This window comes from Rhamphochromis sp. 'chilingali', assembly GCF_963969265.1.
Source record: "Rhamphochromis sp. 'chilingali' genome assembly, chromosome: 6".
In the NCBI taxonomy this organism is placed as follows: Eukaryota; Metazoa; Chordata; class Actinopteri; order Cichliformes; family Cichlidae; genus Rhamphochromis; species Rhamphochromis sp. 'chilingali'.
This window is the reverse complement of record NC_137933.1, coordinates 8,712,342-8,734,133: the sequence shown is the minus strand read 5'-3', so window position 1 is coordinate 8,734,133 and position 21,792 is coordinate 8,712,342. Positions and strand designations below refer to the sequence as shown.

Genomic DNA, 21,792 nt, shown 5'->3' with positions numbered 1-21,792 from the left:
AAGATAGTGTATTTGCAGTGCAGGTACAAGGTTATTAGAGGCCGTATTAGAGACTGAAATCAATTAGGTTTTTAGATGGTGGTAAGAGTTTCACACAACCAACTAGAACTGTTTTATTAAGTTTGCAAAATATTTTAAAGTTTAGTGTTTTAATGTATAATACAAGACTTTTAACTTCAGTTTTATAAGGTGCTATCAGCTGCTGAGAAGAGAATCTTTATCAAGTCAGCAGTATTTTTTAATATAATATTCTATAATATAATATATTGTTATTATTATATAATATACTATAATATAATCTATAATGTCAGATGTAATGAAAAAAACATTAACATTACTCTAAGATTATTTCAGGTTGGAATAACTACAAATAAGCAAAACCAGTTTGTGTATCTGAAACAATCTTAGAAATCTTGTAAATCTTGTTTTTGCATTACATCAGACAACTTAAAACAGCATCACACACTTTCCCAGGTATTGTTATCGAGTTTGAAACTCTATTATCGTGACCCTACTGAGGACATAATTTACAGTAAAGAAAACTAGTTGGTATGTTTTTGCAGCAGCAAGCAGTAACTTCTATGAGCATGTGGACATGCCACACCACCAATGGCCTGTTATATAACAAGGAGCAGAAGTTTTTAGTTTTTACAGCTGGCTGAAAACCACCTGAAGTATTTGAAGGTCTTGTGGAAGTAAGCGCGGCCAATAAATCCTCATTAGAGCGCGGACACACCTGTGCCACTTACACTGTTGTGTGTGTCTGCTTGTTTGTGCGTGTGACAATTTTGCTGCATCTCAGTCCTTCTGTGAGTGTCTGTGTGTGTTTCTGTTGCGTTTTTGTGTAAGTGTGTGTCTGGGACTGACTGACAGACTAAAGGACAGGATGACTGATGACTACCACCCTTTTCTTGGGCAGGTGAGGCTGCCAGCACTGATAATGAGGCTAAAGAGGAAGAACTGCCTTTAATTTGACTTTACCCCCACACAGCGACTCAGACCTGATTATTGTTTAGACCGGAAAAAGTTGGTAGAATTTATTCAATAGAGTTAATAGCAATCAACTGATTTCCCAAAATGTGGTCATCTTTTAAGTCTCAATCACAGAAAAACACAATCTAACGAAAGCAGATGCACTTATTGTTTGTATCCTGCACATAACGAGTAATCACTCCCGGTCAGAGACTGTAAAGTCTATTTTGAATGTGTTCCTCATTTATTAATATAAAGAGGAGACCTTTACATACCACTTCTAACAGACCATATATACCAGCGACTGTAAGAGCCATCACAGTAGGTTCTTGTATGAAACATGTTTATAACCAGAAGAAGAGAGTTCATGACTTTCACACTGTCGCATATACAGGCAGACAAATGCAGATCATAGAACAAAATTATCCTTGTTGTGGTTTATTACTAATATGAAGATTTAAATACGTATTTTAAGACTTTTTAAGCGAGATTCAAGTATTATACAAGAAAAGTTTGTTAAAGCCAACTCTCCTGTCTCCTTACAAGTCTGCATGTCTGTGCCATTAAACACTATCAATCATCATCTTTGATTGATCTCTGACTAACAATCTTCACTTAGCCTTAGAGAAACTCAGCTGTCCTCCCCCCCATCAGCTCACTGGTCTCTTATCTGCTCGGCACTGTTTGTTTTTTGGTGTGCTGACAAACACGACCGATCAATGCTCTGAGTTATGAAATGACAGTGGTGTTGCTGAAGGCAGTCTCTCAAACACTGCCACAGTAGACAAGGCACTCATTTGCCCCCTTCACCACCACCACCACTACAGATACTCCACATTCATCACCCATCTCCGTCTATTAGCCCTGCAACCACTATCTGCTCGATAAACTCTAACAGCTGGACATAACTTTGTCTCTCTTCAACCATAATTACTCGAACTTTAACCTTAGCTTAGTGAAGCTCTTTCATTAAATATGCTTCAGATAGATAAAAATAGACAAATCTTTTCTTTTAATGTAAAATTCATCATCACAAAATCCAGGTTAGGAAAAACATGTTTTGAGGTTATTCAAATATGACATGGTTCCTTTGCCACATCAACCACAATACGTTCTCTTGATCTACAAAGCTTGCATTTAGCCTAGTTAAGCCTATTTAGTCTACAAATTACAATTAGAGCGTGCCACAGAAACTTACTGTGGTGTGGCTGCTCTACGCTACTACTCTGTTTTTAATTCTGATCTTTTTATTCAACTTTTGTTGAATAAAAACAACACACCACAGGAAAGAACAAAAAGCTTGCAGATTCTCTGCACTACAGAGATGTTAGTTGCTAATCTATTCTTAGTTACTAAATTCCCTCCTGTGCATGTCTGCCTTTGCTTTGACCCAATTAGGGCACTCTCTGTAGTATACCCCGAGAGCCTATTCTGCACTAATGTGTGTGTATTGAGTTGGGTCAGACAACACCAGTGGTAAGCATTAAGACCTTGCTAGAACAGGGCATTACCAAAAAAATGCCCAACACATACAGATTCTGATGTGGGCTTCATTCCTGAATAAGTGGCCTGGTCACATTTCCACAGAAGTTGAGACTTTAGTCTTATCACATCAAAAGTAGTAACATTTACAACTGACTTTAAACATAACACAAGTCTGAACTCATTAACAGAGAACATCTTAATTTGTCTTCTTGAGTCACTCGATTCACTAAAGTTGTGATTGTTCTGTCTCAGTCTCATGCTGCACAAAATGACCTCACTAAAAGCTTTGAAAAAGCTTTGAAACCTTTTTGTGTTCTTGAGCTCCTTCTCACTCAGTGCCCAAAACACAACCCTCTCTGGCTTTTCAATGGTGAATTCAATGTCAGATTAACAATTCACGCCATCTGTCTACAATGTGACTACAATACATGACTGTAATCTGTGATTTGATAAAATATCAGATGAAGTCAGTTTGTTGCTTCTGGCTGTTATTACATCTGCAGTGTCACACAGCAGCAGGAGCCTCTCACGAGCCTCATCACAGTGAGAATTGTGTGCATTTACACAGACAGCACAAGAGCGGTCACTCCATTAATCAATCAAATAAACATCTCTGATATGAAGACACACATCTATCTGAATCTATCAGCAAGTTACTTCAGTTTGAAAGGTCTGAACTATTAATTCACTGTGTTCTCTCAAATTATTAATAACTATGAAAATATAGCAACTATGATAAAAACCTGTAACTTGGTGCAATATAATTCACTTGATTAACTGTTGAGGCATATTACATGTACAGTATTACAGTGAAACCCTCCAACCGTAATGCCAGCTTCATTATTTTTTCTTTTTTTAAAGATGTGGGTGAATAAAAGAATTCAAATGAAAAATGCATCCACCACATCTCCACACACTCTCTCAGACATTAAGGCACGACCTGGATATAAGACCGTTTACCCTAGCCACAGAGCCTACTTCCTTTGACAACTGTCATTTTTCCTTTTTATACAGGCAGATCGGAGGGCAGCTTCTCAAGTCCAAGCCACTCTGAGAAATGTCTACCATCGCTGCCCTGATGAGAAGTGACTGGAGAATTCTTAGATTTATTATCAGTCTGTGAGCCAGTGTCATCAGAGATTACGCCCCCTATCCTTCAACGGTCCACTGGCATGTCAGCCACCGAATTTCAATTTCCCCCTTTAGAGGATAGGAAGGCTCTGCGTGGCGACCCCTGCTTGTGACCCTGGGGTTTCACAGTGGATGGAGGAGGTAGTGGAGGGGGGACAGATACGGGATGCTCATGAATTAGGTATGACTTCAGCAGTGCATTCAACTTTGGCTGTCCCGCATGTATCGCTGAGCAGAATCTGTCTGATAAATGGCCATCACAGCGAAGGAAGACTGCTCCTCCAGCTCCAGGTAAGATATTCAGAGAAGCTCATGGCCGAATTTAGGCTGCCCGAGCCGTATTTAAAACATAAATCCATCCTGCTGCTACCTTGGATTCTGAATCCTTATTAGCCTGTAAACACTCACTCAAAAATTAACCTCATATTATGAGTGTATTTTTTTAGAAGAGATCTGTTAAAAGAGTTCCATTTCTCGGGCGGAAAATGAGTTTATGACCTATGATGGACCCACAAATCTTAGAAACATGGTGTCTAAGGAGATAATTCCTCTGGATGGCATCACATTGGCCTCCAGTAACACTGTAAGAAATCTTGGAGTCACTTTTTAGCAGGATTTGCTTTTCAGTGCTCATATACAGTGGGGCAAAAAAGTATTTAGTCAGCCACCGATTGTGCAAGTTCCCCCACCTAAAATGATGACAGAGGTCAGTAATTTTCACCAGAGGTACACTTCAACTGTGAGAGACAGAATGTGAAAAAAAAATCCATGAATTCACATGGTAGGATTTGTAAAGAATTTATTCGTAAATCAGGGTGGAAAATAAGTATTTGGTCACCTCAAACAAGGAAAATCTCTGGCTCTCACAGACCTGTAACGTCTTCTGTAAGAAGCTTTTCTGTCCCCCACTCGTTACCTGTATGAATGGCACCTGTTTGAACTCATCATCTGTATAAAAGACACCTGTCCATAGCCTCAAACAGTCAGACTCCAAACTCCGCCATGGCCAAGACCAAAGAGCTTTCGAAGGACACCAGGAAAAGTATTGTAGACCTGCACCAGACTGGGAAGAGTGAATCTACAATAGGCAAGCAGCTTGGTGTGAAAAAATCAACTGTGGGAGCAATCATCAGAAAATGGAAGACATACAAGACCACTGATAATCTCCCTCGATCTGGGGCTCCACGCAAGATCTCATCCCGTGGGGTCAAAATGATCATGAGAACGGTGAGCAAAGATCCCAGAACCACACGGGGGGACCTGGTGAATGACCTGCAGAGAGCTGGGACCAAAGTAACAAAGGTCACCATCAGTAACACACTACAACGGCAGGGAATCAAATCCCGCAGTGCCAGACGTGTTCCACTGCTGAAGCCAGTGCATGTCCAGGCCCGTCTGAAGTTTGCCAGAGAGCACATGGATGATACAGCAGAGGATTGGGAGAATGTCATGTGGTCAGATGAAACCAAAGTAGAACTTTTTGGTATAAACTCAACTCGTCGTGTTTGGAGGAAGAAGAATACTGAGTTGCATCCCATGAACACCATACCTACTGTGAAGCATGGGGGTGGAAACATCATGCTATGGGGCTGTTTTCCTGCCAAGGGGACAGGACGACTGATCCGTGTTAAGGACAGAATGAATGGGGCCATGTATCGTGAGATTTTGAGCCAAAACCTCCTTCCATCAGTGAGAACTTTGAAGATGAAACGCGGCTGGGTCTTCCAACATGACAATGATCCAAAACACACCGCCCGGGCAACAAAGGAGTGGCTCCGTAAGAAGCATTTGAAAGTCCTGGAGTGGCCTAGCCAGTCTCCAGACCTCAACCCCATAGAAAATCTGTGGCGGGAGTTGAAAGTCCGTGTTGCTCGGCGACAGCCCCAAAACATCACTGCTCTCGAGAAGATCTGCATGGAGGAATGGGCCAAAATACCAGCTACTGTGTGTGCAAACCTGGTAAAGACCTATAGTAAACGTTTGACCTCTGTTATTGTAACATAACCTTTGTTGGCAAAGTATTGAGTTGTATTTTTGTTATTGACCAAATACTTATTTTCCACCCTGATTTACAAATAAATTCTTTACAAATCCTACCATGTGGATTCATGGATTTTTTTTTCACATTCTGTCTCTCACAGTTGAAGTGTACCTCTGGTGCAAATTACTGACCTCTGTCATCATTTTAGGTGGGGGAACTTGCACAATCGGTGGCTGACTAAATACTTTTTTGCCCCACTGTATGTAGGATATTTATAATTTAACAAATAAATACGACTGCTTTCTTGCATTTGTGCAATATCGCCCTGTCTCAGAGTGATGTTGAAAAACTAGTTCACACATTTCTGGTCTATTGTAATCCATTATTATCCGATTATCCTAAAAACTGCCTGAAAAGGCTTCAGTTGATCCAACATGCTGCAGCAAGTTATACAGCTTACATGTACTTATTTATGTAAGGTACGATTATTGTCAACTATTGATTTAAGAGTAGATCAAAAACCAGGTAGACAGCACCCCCAAAGTGAAATAGACCCAGTACAGTGCTCCCTGCAATTGTTGTCTGGTTTGCTAGTGTAGCTAAGTAAATGCCAATACATACTGCAAGAGCTTAGACAGAGAGGCAGTCTCCATTAAACTAGTGCATTTTGTCAAGACCTCAGGAAACTGAATATGAAGATCAGCTAGTTACAAACTGTCACTTGTGGATTTATGTGTAAATATGTACTGACCATCCATTCTGAGATGATGATGTCAACCTTCTCTACAGGGAGCTTGATATCTTCTATGCGACCTTTGATCAGTGTAATTTTATCCTCCAGCTGGTTGGACCTGTAGAAAATACAGACATATGTCTAATATTAATTTTATATCAACCTACATTAAACAAATTAAACATTTTCCACAGAATTCTGAAACCCTAACAACACCCAACACCCCGAAATTAATGGTCTTAAAGATTAAATCTTCATGAAATTAAGGGGAAAAGGGATTTTGAGGGAAGAAAAATTCCTTGCACAGCATGAAAAACCTTGGATCTAAATTTTAAGTTTCTGCTGATGCTGACAGAATATTTCCTACTGCTGCACCAATATAACTGGCAATAAATAAATAAATAAGTCAACTGTTACGTGTTTGTCAGTGAGCACTTCTTCAACGTGGCATCTAAAAACCAAGGCAAAGGTTATTCCTAGTATTTTTAAATTAAATAAAAAATAAGAATAATTCTGTCTATAATATTTTATTTTATGGTATTAAACCCGAGGAGTCACATTTTAATATTACACAGCACTCCCACTGTCACTTCAAGTTAACTTTGATTAGGTTTGTAACCATTCTGAAACAGAGACCACAAACCGCATTACAAAGATCTGCAACATCATACTACAACTCCATTTTCCTGTACCGTGATAGCTCTGCAGAGCAGTTAATGGCAGGTTAAAGCACGCTAGTCCGGTGAAAACTGCAACGTGTAAAGTTTGACCACTGGAACAATCTGTTCTCCCTGGTCTGGTCTGGATCAAATAAACCAAAATGCAGACATAAAAAGTGCCCTAAGCCATAGATTATAGTCCCCTGTAGGTTCAGACAGCTGAAGACACCACAAATATTTAACTGTTACTATTATACAAGCTTCTGGACCAGGTGGAGGCACATTCCATATATTAGCTATAAATCTGGAAGATTTATCGCTCTTTTACCATTCTTGCTTAGACCCCAGTGACCCCTTACATAATCACAGATGCAAAACAAACAGCACCAGCTAAAGTTAATAAAACTATGGTCGACTATTTCCCCTTTTTTGAGTAACATCAAAACTTGTCGTGGTTTGTGCAGGGGCATATTCGCTGTTCTGTGTATTTCCAGCCTGTGGACCGGCGATGTGTCAGGTTCAGGTAAGCACTGTGAGATCAGTGCTGCTGTTTAAATGATCCTTCCTTTCAGACCAGCCAGTTTGGGCATCAATCTCTGTGAATATTCCATTATCATGACAGCTAATGTTACAGAGGACAGAACAATTACTCACAGCGGCCCAGAGTGCATTTCTGTAGCAGCGATCCTTATCTTGAACTGTCTCTCCCCTCTCAGCTGCTCTTCTACTGCTGCTATCACCTTCTTCCAGAATGCAATGGCCCCCACCTACACCCTACACCCCACCCGCCCACCACCACCCTTTCACAAGAAGGAAACACTGTAATCTCATTATTGGGGTAATTTAGAGGACAATGTCAGGACTCTGGGGAGAGAGTCGTGTCTGCGCAGCTTTGTAGGTGTATGTGTGTGCGTGTGTGTGTGCGTGTGTTGGAGAGAAAGAGGAAGTGAGGAAAAGGAAAAAGAGAGGCTTTACATGACAGTGAACCTAGTAATTTTTTTAAAGAATAGCACAGACCAAACGTGGCTAAAACACCCCGATTTACTTTCGTTAATGCTGCATTTCTGGGCAAACCACAGGCAAATACTTGCTAAAAAATCATCCATGCCTTCAGTTCATGCCGCCATTAACTTTGCTCACTCAGAAAAAACAGCGTCTCACATTTTTATGCTTTATTGTCAGAATAAATTACGTCTTATCAGCTAATCCATCAATTCCATCCATTTTTTAAAAGTATTTAGACAGTATCTATTAAGGACGTGACTGTGAAGGGAGGAAGTCACGTAGAGCTTTTCATTTAAACTTTGGCGATGGAGTGGAAACAGGAGATGGATGCTCCTGCCCAACCAACAGGAGCCACTTTAATTACAATCCCGATATTAACATCAGGAGGAAGTGACGGACACACACAGGGGCCAGCTCTACGTGCATATACACACACACACGCACACAGAAATAAAATCACAACCCAAAGAAGCCATGGGTGGATTTTTGTATGCATTGCTGTATTTACGTGTGTGTGCACATGTGTGGATGTATGCTTTTTTTTTTTTTAAAAAAGAAGAAAAAAAAAGGGTGGAGTGCTGGAGGATGTACAACATCTTTCTTTAGTTGAATCCTCACCGCTGGCAAACCTGCAATGCAGCCTGCATGCCAACACACACTCCAACAGCTATTCAGTGGGCTGTAAAATTAAAACGTCCTCTTCCCTTAGAAAACCCTGTTGTTTTGCTTATACTGCACTGTCTTACATAACGGAAATAATAGCTGTCATAATGGCCCCCAACTCAAAAAACCATTTAGGAGGCAGGGGTATGATAGTGGCTGCAGGTAGACGGAAGGAGAGCAGAAGCTGTTGTTGAGGTAAATGGACTCCACTGTGGAGTATCAGCTGCAGAAATACAGGAAACACGCGGCACATGAAATTGGACCGAGGACTTTATTAAAAGGGAATCAACAGGGGGTTCATCTGCATGTTCATCTGTGTATCTCTGTGTGTTGGGGCAGTGTTGGGGGTGACTCTAGACTTCAGACTGGAGATACTGCAGAGGAGAGGAGTGAACGAGTCAGATCACAGGTGTAAATTATGTACATTATGGCCAGGCAGCTGACAGCAGCTCTATTGAAGTCAACCAGCTGAAACAAATAAAAGGTAGCTGGAGGTCACACAAACCTCCACTCTCACCATCTTCTGCTGCACACAAAGGGAAGAAGATCTGCGTACTCTCTTGGCTCCACAGGGGCCGATATGAGGTGAGGGTCACACGACTCACAGGGGCTTGTACCAAATCTGATTAGTACTGACTGACTATTTGCACTTAAGTTGTAAAAAATGTAATTTTTCATTGCTGTGAGCACCGCAAAGGAAATTCTGCTGACAGCTCATGTGTTTTGGTGGAGCTGAACAGAAACAGAGTGCACAGGAAGAGTCTCACCTGACTATGTCCATGGCCTGGTAGATGATTTCGGACTGATCCACCGCTATAACCTTTTTGGCCCCAGCTTGTGCAGCAAACATTGATAATATGCCAGTGCCACAGCCCACATCAAGCACCACCTAAAGGATGCGATGGAGTCAAAATGAGAAATTACCCACAAACATGGAAAGCTCTTCACAGTCAAGGGGTTCAAAAACAAACACTTAAACAGGAGCATTTAACAGTGTTTACGATTGATTTCTTCATAATTCTTGTCATGTCCATGCGCTGCTGACCCCAAAAGGTCATCCAACACAATAACAACAGAGATCACGAAGGGAAACGCGATCACGTTACAGCTTTAAGGATAAAAGATTCTAGCCTATGCAAGTTATTACAAAAGAAAAAATCAAATATAACTGGAGGAAATAAAGACATGATTCTTATTTGGATTTTCTTTGACAACCCAAATAACTGCTAAAATGACAGCTGCCATATTTTGCTGGCAATGCCACTTGCACATTTCTGAGAATGTTTTTCTACACTTCCAGGGAACAGATAAGTCAACCACGTCCAGTCTATGGCTCTGTAATAACTTAACAAAAGACTTTACACTCACTTATTGAAATTTTCAGTTTTAACATTTAACCTCATCAAATTTTCAATTCAATTTTGTTCATATAGAGCCAAACAGCAACAACAGTCATCTCAAGATGCTTTTTATTATACGGTAAAGACCCTAAAATGATACAGAGAAAACCCCAGCAATCAACCAACCCCCTATGAGCAAACACCTGGCAACAGAGGGAAGGAGAAACTACTTTTTAACAGGAAGAAACATCCAGCAGAATCAGGCTCAGGGAGACGGCCATCTGCTGTGACCAGTAGAAGGTGAGGGGAGGAGACCAGGACAAAAGACAGGCAGTGGAAGAGAGCCAGAGATGAATAATAACTAATGATTAAAGTGTGAAAAGAAACATTGCATCATGAGAACTCTGAGCAGCCTCGGCCTATAGCAGTGTAACGAACTAAATGTTATATCAAAAAGGAACGTTTGAAGCCTAATCTTAAAAGTAGAGAAGGTGTCTGTCTCCTGAATTCAAACTGGCAGCTGCTTTCACAGAAGAGGGACCTGAAAGCTGAAGCATCTGCCTCACATTCTACTTTTTAATACCCACGTTACAACAAGTAAACCAGCACTCTGAGACCAACATGCTCTATTGTGGTGAAATGGAACTATGAGGTCTTTAAAATATGATGGGGCCTGATTATTCAAGACCTTGTATGTGAGGAGAAGGATTTTTAACATGGAGCTAATAATGAGAAGGCAGTAATATGCTCACCTGGGCAAAATATGCTCTCTCTCTCTCTCTAGTCCCTGTCAGTACTCTCACTGCATCATTTTGGATCAACTGAAGACTTTTCAGGGAATTTTAGGACACCTACCCACCAGTTTTGGCCAGTGTGGTCAGAAGTGAGCTCACTTTAACCACATTTGACAGTGATGTCACACAGGCTCTTCTATTGGCAAACTATAATCAGATAGGAACTGATATTACATTACATGGCTACTAATAATCAAACGATTATTAAAAAAAGAAACAAAGAAACAAAAGTTGGGTTTTTTCTTTCGCTGATGTCTTGCTGTTTCAACTTCAAAGACCGCATCAACATCTGGATTACTTAATGAATTCATGTTAAGCATGTTCTAAAGAACTTGCTCAAACTGCTGTTTAAACCCTTATTTTCTCTCAGCTTTTTCGCTCTTTGCATTTTTTAATCACCTCTATTTCAGGTTCCCATTGCTTTCACTTAATTTGTTCTTGTTCATCACCAACTGAGTTAAATGACTGAGACATGGACGCAGCGACTACATGCCCCAAATGTATAACACTGTGTGACTCTGTGTCTCTATTTAAGGAAACTCCCTGGTTACAATCCTGCTGTCTTTATGGGTTCACAGAGGGTCGCCAACATAGCGCTAACACAACAGAACGCAACTCCTCGCTTGATCTGCAACAAAAATATCCTGCTTGGTTCTGTTACCGGTTACTGAAGAAGGAGACGCTTCAACTCTCTGCCGACTGCTTCAGCCTGACAGGGATAATGGACGTTCCCATCAACACATCCTTCCTCCCCCCCTCTACCGCCTCATCACAGCACTAACCAGCAGCGACCCATATAATGGATGGTCATGATACAGGCCACTGCTTCCCACAGCTAAAAGCAATGGAAAAGAGACGGATAGGGTGGGGGGGGTGGGGCGGTTAGTTGGAAGGGTTTGTGCTATGGGGTTGGTGGTGGATTGCATGTGTCTGTTATCAGGACTGTGCAGTCCATATTTAGACATGCTAATAAAGTCATGATGTGTTTTAAATCGGACACCGCGGCGCATTATTAATGTCTTTTTCTGGAAAATGCACATTCCTGTTTACAGGCTTGAGTGAACATTAAACTGGCTAACTCATACATGTAAACACACATTAATGTGTACACACGCAATTTCATTTGCTTGGATGACTCACCTTATCTCTGAACACTTCAGGGTTGCTGTACATGAAGTCTCGGTAACTCTCCGTGCGTACTTTATCCTGTGGATAGAATATACAAGCTGCTCTTGAATTAAAGAAAGGATTGCTTGTAATCTACAGTCATGTTTATGTTGTAACAAAGCTTTGAATTCAAGGTTGTCTACAAACTTAAAAAATAAGTAAATCCAGGCAAGTAAAGCTTTTTCCATATAGGGGTATATAACAGCAGGTTACAACAGTCTGTGTTGGTTTCCTGAACATTTATGAGCAAAACGCTGGGATAATAACAACTGGAAGGACACTGGAGGTCAGGTCAGGACTCGCTGATTAATCTGCCAATCATATCTGCCCACAAATCCAAGCACCTTCGCTCTGAGGGAAAAGCTATAAACGAAATACAGTAACACGGCTTAATACATGTTAGAACAGATATGAATCTGGACTTTTGACTTTGAAAGATTACAAGAAACAGATTTTAGAACCTTCAGTTCATGGAGTTTGGCAGAAGTTAAGCGGTCCCCAAGTACCGATATACACTTCCGATTTTTCCTGTTTCCATTTTTGCTAATGGAAACAGGAAAAATCGGAAGGGTATATCGGTAATAGTAACTCTGATTTTGTCTCCTGAAGAAAACAAGACAATAATTAAATAACAACTAATGCATAAGGATGAAAACTATGATGAAATGTACTGACACTTGAATCAGTACATTTGATGAAAATGTTCTGGAGAGATGAGATCCAATCAGATCTAATTAAGTTGTACAACTAGCTCCCATGCTCCCCGTTTATCATGAAAACAATACTACAAAACTGGCTTTTGTGCAGCCATTTCCCTCATTACCAGGTTTCAAAAATATATTTTATTAATTTGGTGAAGAAGTGGCTCTGGTGACTTGCCGAGTGACATCACGGACCGGCCAATCAAACCTAATGAATAACTCTAAAAAGCGAGTTAAGTTGAGCCAAGCCAAGTAGGTAATAATGGAGAAGGGCTAAAAATATCCCAATCAACACAACAAAGTTAGCATTTCATGCCTGATTACTTTAAGATATTTAAGATAGATTTAAGATAATGCCCTTTCAAAACCAAAATTAAATGAAAAACTAAAATGATCAAGAAATACTGAAGATTTTAATCATTCAGCTTTTTTGAAAAGCAATCCAGGCTAATGTTGTCTGTGGCCAATTAAAAGTTGTTTTAAAAATTAAACCCTGACACTCATGAAACATGTCATTCTCTTTTACATGACATCTCTCACTCTCTGTCTCTCTTACACACTCACACACACACACACACACACACACACACACACACACACACACACACACACACACAGACTGCGTCATAGGTAATTCAATTCATGCCAACCTGTGAAACATTCTACTGCAAAGCCCCCCATCACGTGCTCCTGGCCCCTCCTGACGCTTTGATGGACTTTAAAGCTTGACGCAAAAACATGACGCAAAACTTAACCGTGCTTAGCACCAATCAGGACAGCCAAAAGGATATGTAAGCACTGCGGTAAGTAGAACAGGACTTGAGGAGAGGGAGAACTCTCTCTCTCACACACACACACACACACACACACACACACACACACACACACACACACACACACACACACACACACACACACACACACACAGAGCTTGCTTTCAGGTTTCAGCACTTCAGGAGTGTAAAAATTAATTTGCACACTTAAAGCTCCGCTATGCAGAGGCATGAGCGCTGCTTCACATAAGAGATCAGCACGTACTGCTGATTTGTCACTTTGGAGCGCTTGTGTCGTCCTCAGTATTAATTCATACATGAAGATGATCGCTTTCATTTATAAGCTATATGAAAATCTTTTAGCCAAGATGCACGCCAATGAACCCAGCTTCATTTCTGTGCCCAGGGGAAATTATTCCAAAGACTGCAAAGAGACCTGCAGGCCTGGTCACTGTGTGTGTGTGTGTGTGTCTGTGTGTGTTTACACAACTCAGACCTTCAGCATCTCTTCGTGGATGCTGTAATGTCCATAGGAGCTGAAGTAGGCCTCGTCCTCGTCCTCACGGAGCTCCGCCACAGCGCCCAGGGTGCCAGACCTGCTTGTTTCCGCATTCAGCACCAACCCCTGAGCCAGCACCCTGAAAGAACATCGCACAGATCGCCATTTAACTTCTCTTATTAGCACAAGGGACAAGAACAGCGACCAGAAAGGAGAACGCACACACAGCCTTCATGCAGGACGAAGCAGTAAATGGAGGAGATGGAGCATTCATCTTTCTACCTCTCACCCAAATCCCCCCCCCCTCCCCTCCAAACCCCTCCTCCCCCACAGCTCACCCTTTCTGCAATATTCCCTTATTGCTCCCCTACCTACCTTTCCTCCTCACTTTAACCTCCATGCTGCAGTGGAATTTTCCCTTCCTCCAAACTTCTTCCACAAGGTACTCTAGTTAATGTTTCTGCAATACTGCGTTCACTGTGTCCCCCTGCTGGAGCTCAGAGAGCAGTGCAAATGCAACGTATTACACTGACTAAACTGCAAGTTCTGAATAATGTATTAAAAAATAAATAAATAAAAGGCCACAATTTAAAACCTAACACAATCACCCTGACATCAATGAAGATGAAACTGCAGAAAAGTCACTGACTTGAGTTTGTGCAGGTCATCCATGGCTCTGGCCAGTGCCTCCTCCGAGGAGCGGGCTCTCTCCTCCGCAGCCTGCGCCCTGTGCACAAGTGCATTATGGGGATCGGCCCCAGATGCCAGGCATGACCTCTCGCTGCCACAGAGCTCCTCGGGGTCTGACAAAAACACAGACAGAGAGATAGATATGTTTGGATGTTAAATGGGGAAAAAGTTTTCCTTTTAAGGACAACTGAGTGAAAACATGAGCGACAACACGTAGTGATCAAGCCTGTGGCATACAATAAGAAGTATGCAGGACATGGCTGTTGTTTTGGCTTAGAGTGTGCATTTTATGTATTTATGTGTTTTTCTTGCATTGATGATACAGGCAGAAATAGAGCATAAGTGCAACTATTAAAATAAGCATTAACATAAGCAAGTCAGGACTTTGCAATAGAGCTGACATTACACAGTCTTCTGTGTAATACTGTTAATCATGCAGAAGAAGCAGTCCTAAAAGATGAGAACCAGCAGATGAAACTGAATATGTTGATACTGTGCTGGGAGACACAGCAAACCTTCTGGAAATGGCATGTTATTGATGTGCAATGGTTATTCCAGCAGTTTCCAGTAGCCTTATGCCCTATCATGCAATCATGATAATCACAAATATTTTATATTTTCGTTGCTGGTGTTGCGGTATGAACAGTGACCAGCCGATTCTCCACTCAACTGAATATCAAAACAGCAGAAACAGCCAGACATGTTCTCTGACCTGTGCATAAAAGCCGCGCTAACAGAACAGAGATCTGTTGATAGAAAATGCAGCTACTCAAAAATCAAAAACTAAGATCTGTGTTTTAAAACTGCTTCTGTACCTGTTTGCAGCAGCGGGTCATCCTGAAGGACTGGCTGCAGGAAGTCTTCGCTCTCCCAGGGTAAAGGAGCATCTGGCAACCCATTCAGACTGGATGCTTTACATTTCTATACACACAAAAAATGTATGTTTTCATAAATCTGAAAACTCTCAATTTTTTTTTTAGATATTCATTCTTCACACATAAACAGTAGAAACATTCACATCCTGATATTTCACAGCATGATGTTCAATTCAGTTTGAAAACAGCACTCACTGTTGACCGTATAAAGTTGATCATTTTTATGTATCCGTAGTCATCTAAATCTAATGAGGGACAGAAAGTTGAGACATTTCATGAGAACAGAACAGCCATCTGCTCCTTTGGTGATGCAGGAAAAAAATCAATATCTACTTACTGTAATTTCTTATTAGATCTACAATGTTGACCTGGTGCTCAGCTGTACAGTGCTGCAGGGTGGCATTTACAGAACTTAGCAACCTGAAAAAAATAAGACAGACAGGAAGACTTGTTTAGTTATAAGCCATAAAAATCAAAAACTGAATCTTTGATTGTTTTTTTTCTTTCATAGTAGAGTAGTAACTTGGGTATCCAGTTATTTTACATAACAGCAAACAAACCTGACTGAAAAAGCAAAAAACACAGAAGACACGGGGTGGAGATTTGCGTCAATAACTACCTTAAACGCTGGAACCAGTACATACATTACTTTTACAACAATCAGCATAATATTACGATATTTGTCGTGTCAATACTATATCAATACATAGACACCAAATATCATTACTGTATTAAATTAAATTAAATACTGGGAATAATAAGAACAAAGGGGCTCATCTCGTCTGCTAGGAGGCAACCTTTCTGCAAATAGTTATGGTCTGACTCAGACTGACTGTAGTCACTCTCAGAGAGATTGTCGAGTGTTGTCAAATAATTGCTGTGTAATTTACAAATGCAGACAGATTGCCAATATGTTTCCATCTGAATGAGTCTTGGTCAATGAGCACAACTCGAGGGGACACAACACAACTCAGCTGGTCATATTCCTACAGAACAGGAAGGCTGCTGAGCGCAAACATAATTATTAAATGCAAATTTCTGTTAAATGTGAATTTCTGTCTATGCATACCACAACAGATATACGACTTCCGTTGATTTATCACAGTTAATTGATGTATTGTCAGAAACAGACTGCATGTAGTTGCCAACTTGACCCTATTCAATTGTCGACTGAGTATCTTATGGCACAATTTATGGCAGGATTTAGTGACAGTGTTGATGTGCTTGACAATCTCGTTTTGCACTGAACAAAAAAAAGTTGCAGTATGTGAGATAACGTCATCTTATTGGACAAAGCAGAGGCCATAATTTTGCATTAGAAAAGGGTGATAAATCTTAAATACTTAAAAAAAACAATACTATTGTATTATGGGGCATCTTGTGATTTCCACCTCTACAATGTAGTAGGGTAGCCTTGGAGATATGCAGCAATATGTTAGTGGTTCTTCTTTTGTCTGCTAGTGCAGGTGCTGGGAACTTGAGTACCTGGTTGTGTCTCCAGGTGTATCTGCCACGCGTTACACTGGTACTACAAGTAACGAGTATGTGCTTAAGACTGACTGAAGCTGAACATAGCTGACAGGCTGCACCCTCCCCTACTCAAAGGTTTAAGATTTCAGGTGATGGAAGGACATCATATGTTGCACAGCTGAGGTAGTACTCAAAAACAGCTCTTTTGATGGTGAAGCTTGCTGAGGTTTGCATAATGTCAAAGGAACTTGTCTTTATTCTGACCATGAGTTATTTGCACTGACACAAAAGTACAATTATTACACATGAATTGAAAGTTTAGGGCCACTTAGTGTGTGAAAGTTATATCTGTATGTTTTGTTACACGATCTCTTTTAGGTAAAGCATCTTCAGATCTGAGAAACTCAAAATGCGTGTAAACGTGTCGCCAATCATTCTAAGAAAAGCAGTGACAGACAGGTCCAGAGCAGGGTGATCTCACCTGTCACAGAACAAACAGGTAACCGGCTGACTGTCCTCCTCCATCCACTGCCACTGCTCTTCATCATCAACGTCATCATCATCATCACCGTCTGAGAGCTCAGGCATATCCTCAGCAGCTCCATCGACGTCTGCCAAAGTTAAATCTCATGAGTGTAAACGCAGATGTAAAAGCAGCTGTGTGACGAAACTAGAAACACTATTCTTCACCAAAGTCAATAACACAAATGAGCTAGCTCAAAGAAGAGTATGTGTGTTTGATTAATACAGTTATTTCTCACTCACGTGGGTCTGTGTACTCTGCCATGATGTCGCTTTGAGTCCGGAGGACTTCCTGGTGACGTTTAGTGACGTAATAAATGGGACGGGCCCATTCCAAAGAAGCACTTCCACATACAAACCACCAGATGTCGCCAACGTTTAACTAAGGTAACACGTAAATAACGTGGTTTGTATAATGTTTTGTTGGGTGTTTGCAGGTACATTACAAACAGGTACATGCACTGGTTTAGGTTAGTTTTAGCTGTGGGTGCTACCAAAGCGGTCAGATTATAGTTATCTGAAACTTTTGAGGTACTTTCTAATGTCAAAATATCCGTTTTTTTTCCTTTTTTATCCATTTAAATTCAAGGTATATAACTGCAGGAGTGATTATGGCAGCATTATTACACACATGGGTGTTTTTTTTACCATAAACAGTGTGACCTCTCTAAACATTAAAACATGACAATAGGCAGAGTGATAACAAAATCAAACTATTAGGGTAGTGTTATTATGTCAAAGGTGGGGCCAGGTTTCACAATGAGCTCACCTGAAACCCTGGCTGATTGGGACCCACACCCAGTTTCACACCTTGGCTCAGGCGATTAGAGGATCATCAGGGGGTCCTTTTGTCCCTCTGTGGGGGGATACTCCCACTAGGTTTAAATCTGGGACTTCCCACCATTTGACCTTAGAACTGAAGAAGCTTCTCGGATGAGAGGTGAAATGTCTTCAAGCAACTTAAAGAAGTCCTGACGCTTTTCTTTGCAAGCTCATTTGACTATGATGACCTGGATGACTGAGAACCTTCACAGACGTAGTGTTATTATGTTTTTGGACCCCATCTGGGCTGTTTAGAGGGTTACAATCATCCCAAGGTTGCAGCATAAGACTAGGTGCTCGGTATTTTAGCTTACTGAATTGCCTGATTTTTTTTTTTTTTATGCATTAAAGGTAATCTTTTGTTTTTGTTTAGTTTTCAGTCTTAGTGAGGTAGAGGACCATCTTGCTGGAAGAGTAGGCCCCTTTGAAAGCAACTGGGACACCACTATTAAGGATGCTATTTTGGTTTGCCATGGGACACACCCATTGTTCCAGCACTAAAAAAGGACCGTGGAGTCTGAATCTGTGGAGACTCTTTAGTAACACTAACTACAGTGTTGGCAGCAGGGCAGTACCCCCAGATTGATGATTTGTTTGCTTGAATGAATGGAGGACTGAAATTCAGAATTCAAAATTTTTCTCTGTCAAGCTTACTTATAGATCCATGTAGAAGAGCAGTCGTGTGAAATGCTGACTAGTATCACACATAAAGGGCTTTTTTTAGACACTGCCTTGTAGCAGTTCTGCTGAGCTCTGTCAGCACTGTTCCAGTGAACAATGGATCAAATCCTGAGTGAGTTATTAACAGTGTAGAGTTATCTCAATAATATTCTGCACACTGGAGCAGTTGAGGACCAGCACCCGCACAACTTGGATAGAACCTACAAAGAAAGAATATGTCTTGAGTGTCCATGAAGGGAAATGTTTTTCCAGTCATCTGTGGAATGTTTGGGATATGTGATTGATGCTAATTGACTACACACTGCTGCACTGAAACTCACAGCCATTGCTGATGCACTTCCACCACAAAACATTACTCTGTTGCCAAAATAGAAAATCAAAGATCTAAATGGATTCTTTCATTAGTAACTCGAGTTGTTTCCCTAAGAGTTTGTCAGATCATTGAATTATTTTTAAGGGTATTTTGTCCTTCCTTCATTTCTGCACACTTCTGCTCCACAGCCTTTTCTATTTTATTTGTCATTTTAAGTTCCTTACGTTACTTTTGTCAACTGATGTTCTCCTTTTCAATATATCAGGTTAAAAAGGGTATCCCTTTGAGTTTTTTACGGAGCTCTGTAACTTCAGCTGGCAGAGCCAGATTTGACATGCTGAAGAAGAATGAAGTTAAATGAGAAAAAGAAGCCCTTCTTTTCTCCTTTAACTTCATTCTTCCTCTTCTCCAATGTTTCCTCTTTTGAGAACTTTGACTTCGGCACCTCAAGCTTCATCTGCAGTGGTATTTTAGTTGATAAGAGACTTTCTCTCTGCTTTCAGTCACATGTAATTTACCATATAAGCATTCAGATCTTCTACAATCTCATTGTGCATCTGAATTTCTTGAATCACCAATTTTGGACCTCCTTACAGAGCGCTTTGATTTTATTTTGAAGGGAAATACATTATATAGCTGGTATTCTGCCTGTTTCTTTTTGCAGAGGAAGTGGGGATATATCGCACTGTGTACATTGAGATATTTAAATAGTTTCTCAAGAATGACAAGTGACCTATAGGTCACTTGTCATTCTGTATATTGGATTGGATTGATATTATTATATATAATAATAACACCAACTGCTATGGTACTATGGAGATACAGTCAGCATTTTTCATTTATGTTTATAAGAACAAAATATTATAATGTAGGTTTGAGTATGGTTAAAGTAAGTTTAATCCAGTAGTTAGTTAGTTGGTTGGTTGGTTAGTTGGTTAGTTAGTTAGTTGGCGGTAGCCTGCATTTGACTTTAAAAAATTAATGTCAGTATATATTTGCAAATACAGGAGTCTGGTTTTAATTATTTCATAAATATTTTTCATTCACCAGTTGCCCACATTTTCCCACTTTCCAAAAATATCAACCTTATCTGGAAACTCTAAACTCTAAATATGGCAGGGATACATCTGATGGGACTTTCCTCAGAAGTTGTTGACAGTAAATCTAATCAACCACTAGAGGGCGACAATGATCATGACATGCACTGATTTTTTTTTTTTAATCTTTTGTGATTGTAGATTAAATTCAATAGTAAATACCTGACTGGATATTAAAATCAAAGGAACTTCAAACCCTGCAGATGGAGCAGTTTTCCCTCAGTGTCAAATGCCATGATGCAGCAGTTCTGCTTTGTTGTTGTTGTTTTCAAATTTGGGCTGAGAAATGTAGAAATTTACAAATAAACATATCGATGACTCACTAAATTATGTAGAAATGGTTCAGGCATTGCATTTGTTTTAAGATCAAGGTGGAGACAGAACAAATGCTTCTTGATGGTATTTGATTCCAGGGGTTGTGTTACAGGGTATGAATAGTTTTAATGTCTTTATTCTGTGTGCTTATTGTTTTGGTTTTATCCACGTTTCTATAGATTTTGCATGCTTTTATTGTGAAAGGTTTTTACTTCCTACCCGCATCTTAATCAAAGAAATTGTCCACACCTGCTCGTGCATAGATGGTGGGAGGTGGTGGCAGTCATGTGCAGAAGTGCACAAGCGTGAAGTTGGATGCAAAGGGGCTCTGCCCTGGAAGTGTTGCTGGATATGATGAAGGAGGTGGACCAAGTAAGGAGGCTCTTTCCCAGTGAGACACAACTGGTGAAACGTGATTTCTGTAATGGTGGTTTCAAGACTGCGGCATGTGTTGTATAAGTGGGACTAATACCTTCGGTTTAGTTTTAGTATTTTATTGGCTTGTAAACGTTTAGAAATACTAGATAATAGCTAGACTCTGCAAGAGCTGCGCTCAATGCGACATACTCCATGCTCACCTAAACCGGAAGTCCTATTGTAAACTTTCAAATGCTAATCTTGGGTTTGTACTCCTTGGCTACCACTGCCTTTTTTTTTTTTTTCTTTTTTTTTTTTCTTTAGATGCTCTCCTACCGATGGAAAAGGACCCCCCCCCCCCCCTCCCTCCTCACAGTTATGTTAACATTAATGTTAGTTTCTCTTTTCACTGTATATTTCTGTCATCTGTCAATTTTTCTTCCTTTCTGTGACTCCACAAGAAGCAAAGACATCCCAGGCGCTCCTCTTGCTCATGGTGACACACGGTGAAGGAAAACTGTGTATATTTAAAAAAAAGTTTGCACCTTAACTGAACACACATAAGCGAGTGCTCATCTAACAAGAGAAACGTATATTTGGTTCCCATATCAAGCAAAATCCAGCGATTGATTTATCTCTTTAGTTCAGAAAAAAAAAATCCCTGCAGTTTAATTATTGTTTGAAAAAATAAGCTGCTATCTGCAGAATAAATGATCACATGTTAGCCATATAGAATACTTATTGCTT

The 21,792-nt window shown here is 40.4% G+C and overlaps 1 protein-coding gene across 1 annotated transcript in view; it reads right to left on the bottom strand.

Moving 5' to 3' along the window:
• Positions 1 to 17,755, bottom strand: part of prmt3 (protein arginine methyltransferase 3) — an 83,867-nt gene extending 66,112 nt beyond the window's left edge. Inside the window, exons 1-10 of the mRNA XM_080884734.1 lie at positions 17,704 to 17,755; positions 17,420 to 17,549; positions 15,806 to 15,888; positions 15,664 to 15,713; positions 15,409 to 15,514; positions 14,553 to 14,706; positions 13,901 to 14,042; positions 11,904 to 11,969; positions 9,397 to 9,518; positions 6,321 to 6,420 (exon numbers count right to left, since the gene is read on the bottom strand). Of these exons, the coding sequence (XP_080740860.1) occupies positions 6,321 to 6,420; positions 9,397 to 9,518; positions 11,904 to 11,969; positions 13,901 to 14,042; positions 14,553 to 14,706; positions 15,409 to 15,514; positions 15,664 to 15,713; positions 15,806 to 15,888; positions 17,420 to 17,549; positions 17,704 to 17,725 (975 nt within the window). The 5' untranslated portion in view covers positions 17,726 to 17,755. The remainder of the gene's footprint in view (positions 1 to 6,320; positions 6,421 to 9,396; positions 9,519 to 11,903; positions 11,970 to 13,900; positions 14,043 to 14,552; positions 14,707 to 15,408; positions 15,515 to 15,663; positions 15,714 to 15,805; positions 15,889 to 17,419; positions 17,550 to 17,703) is intronic.
• Between the last annotated feature and the right edge of the window lie 4,037 nt (positions 17,756 to 21,792).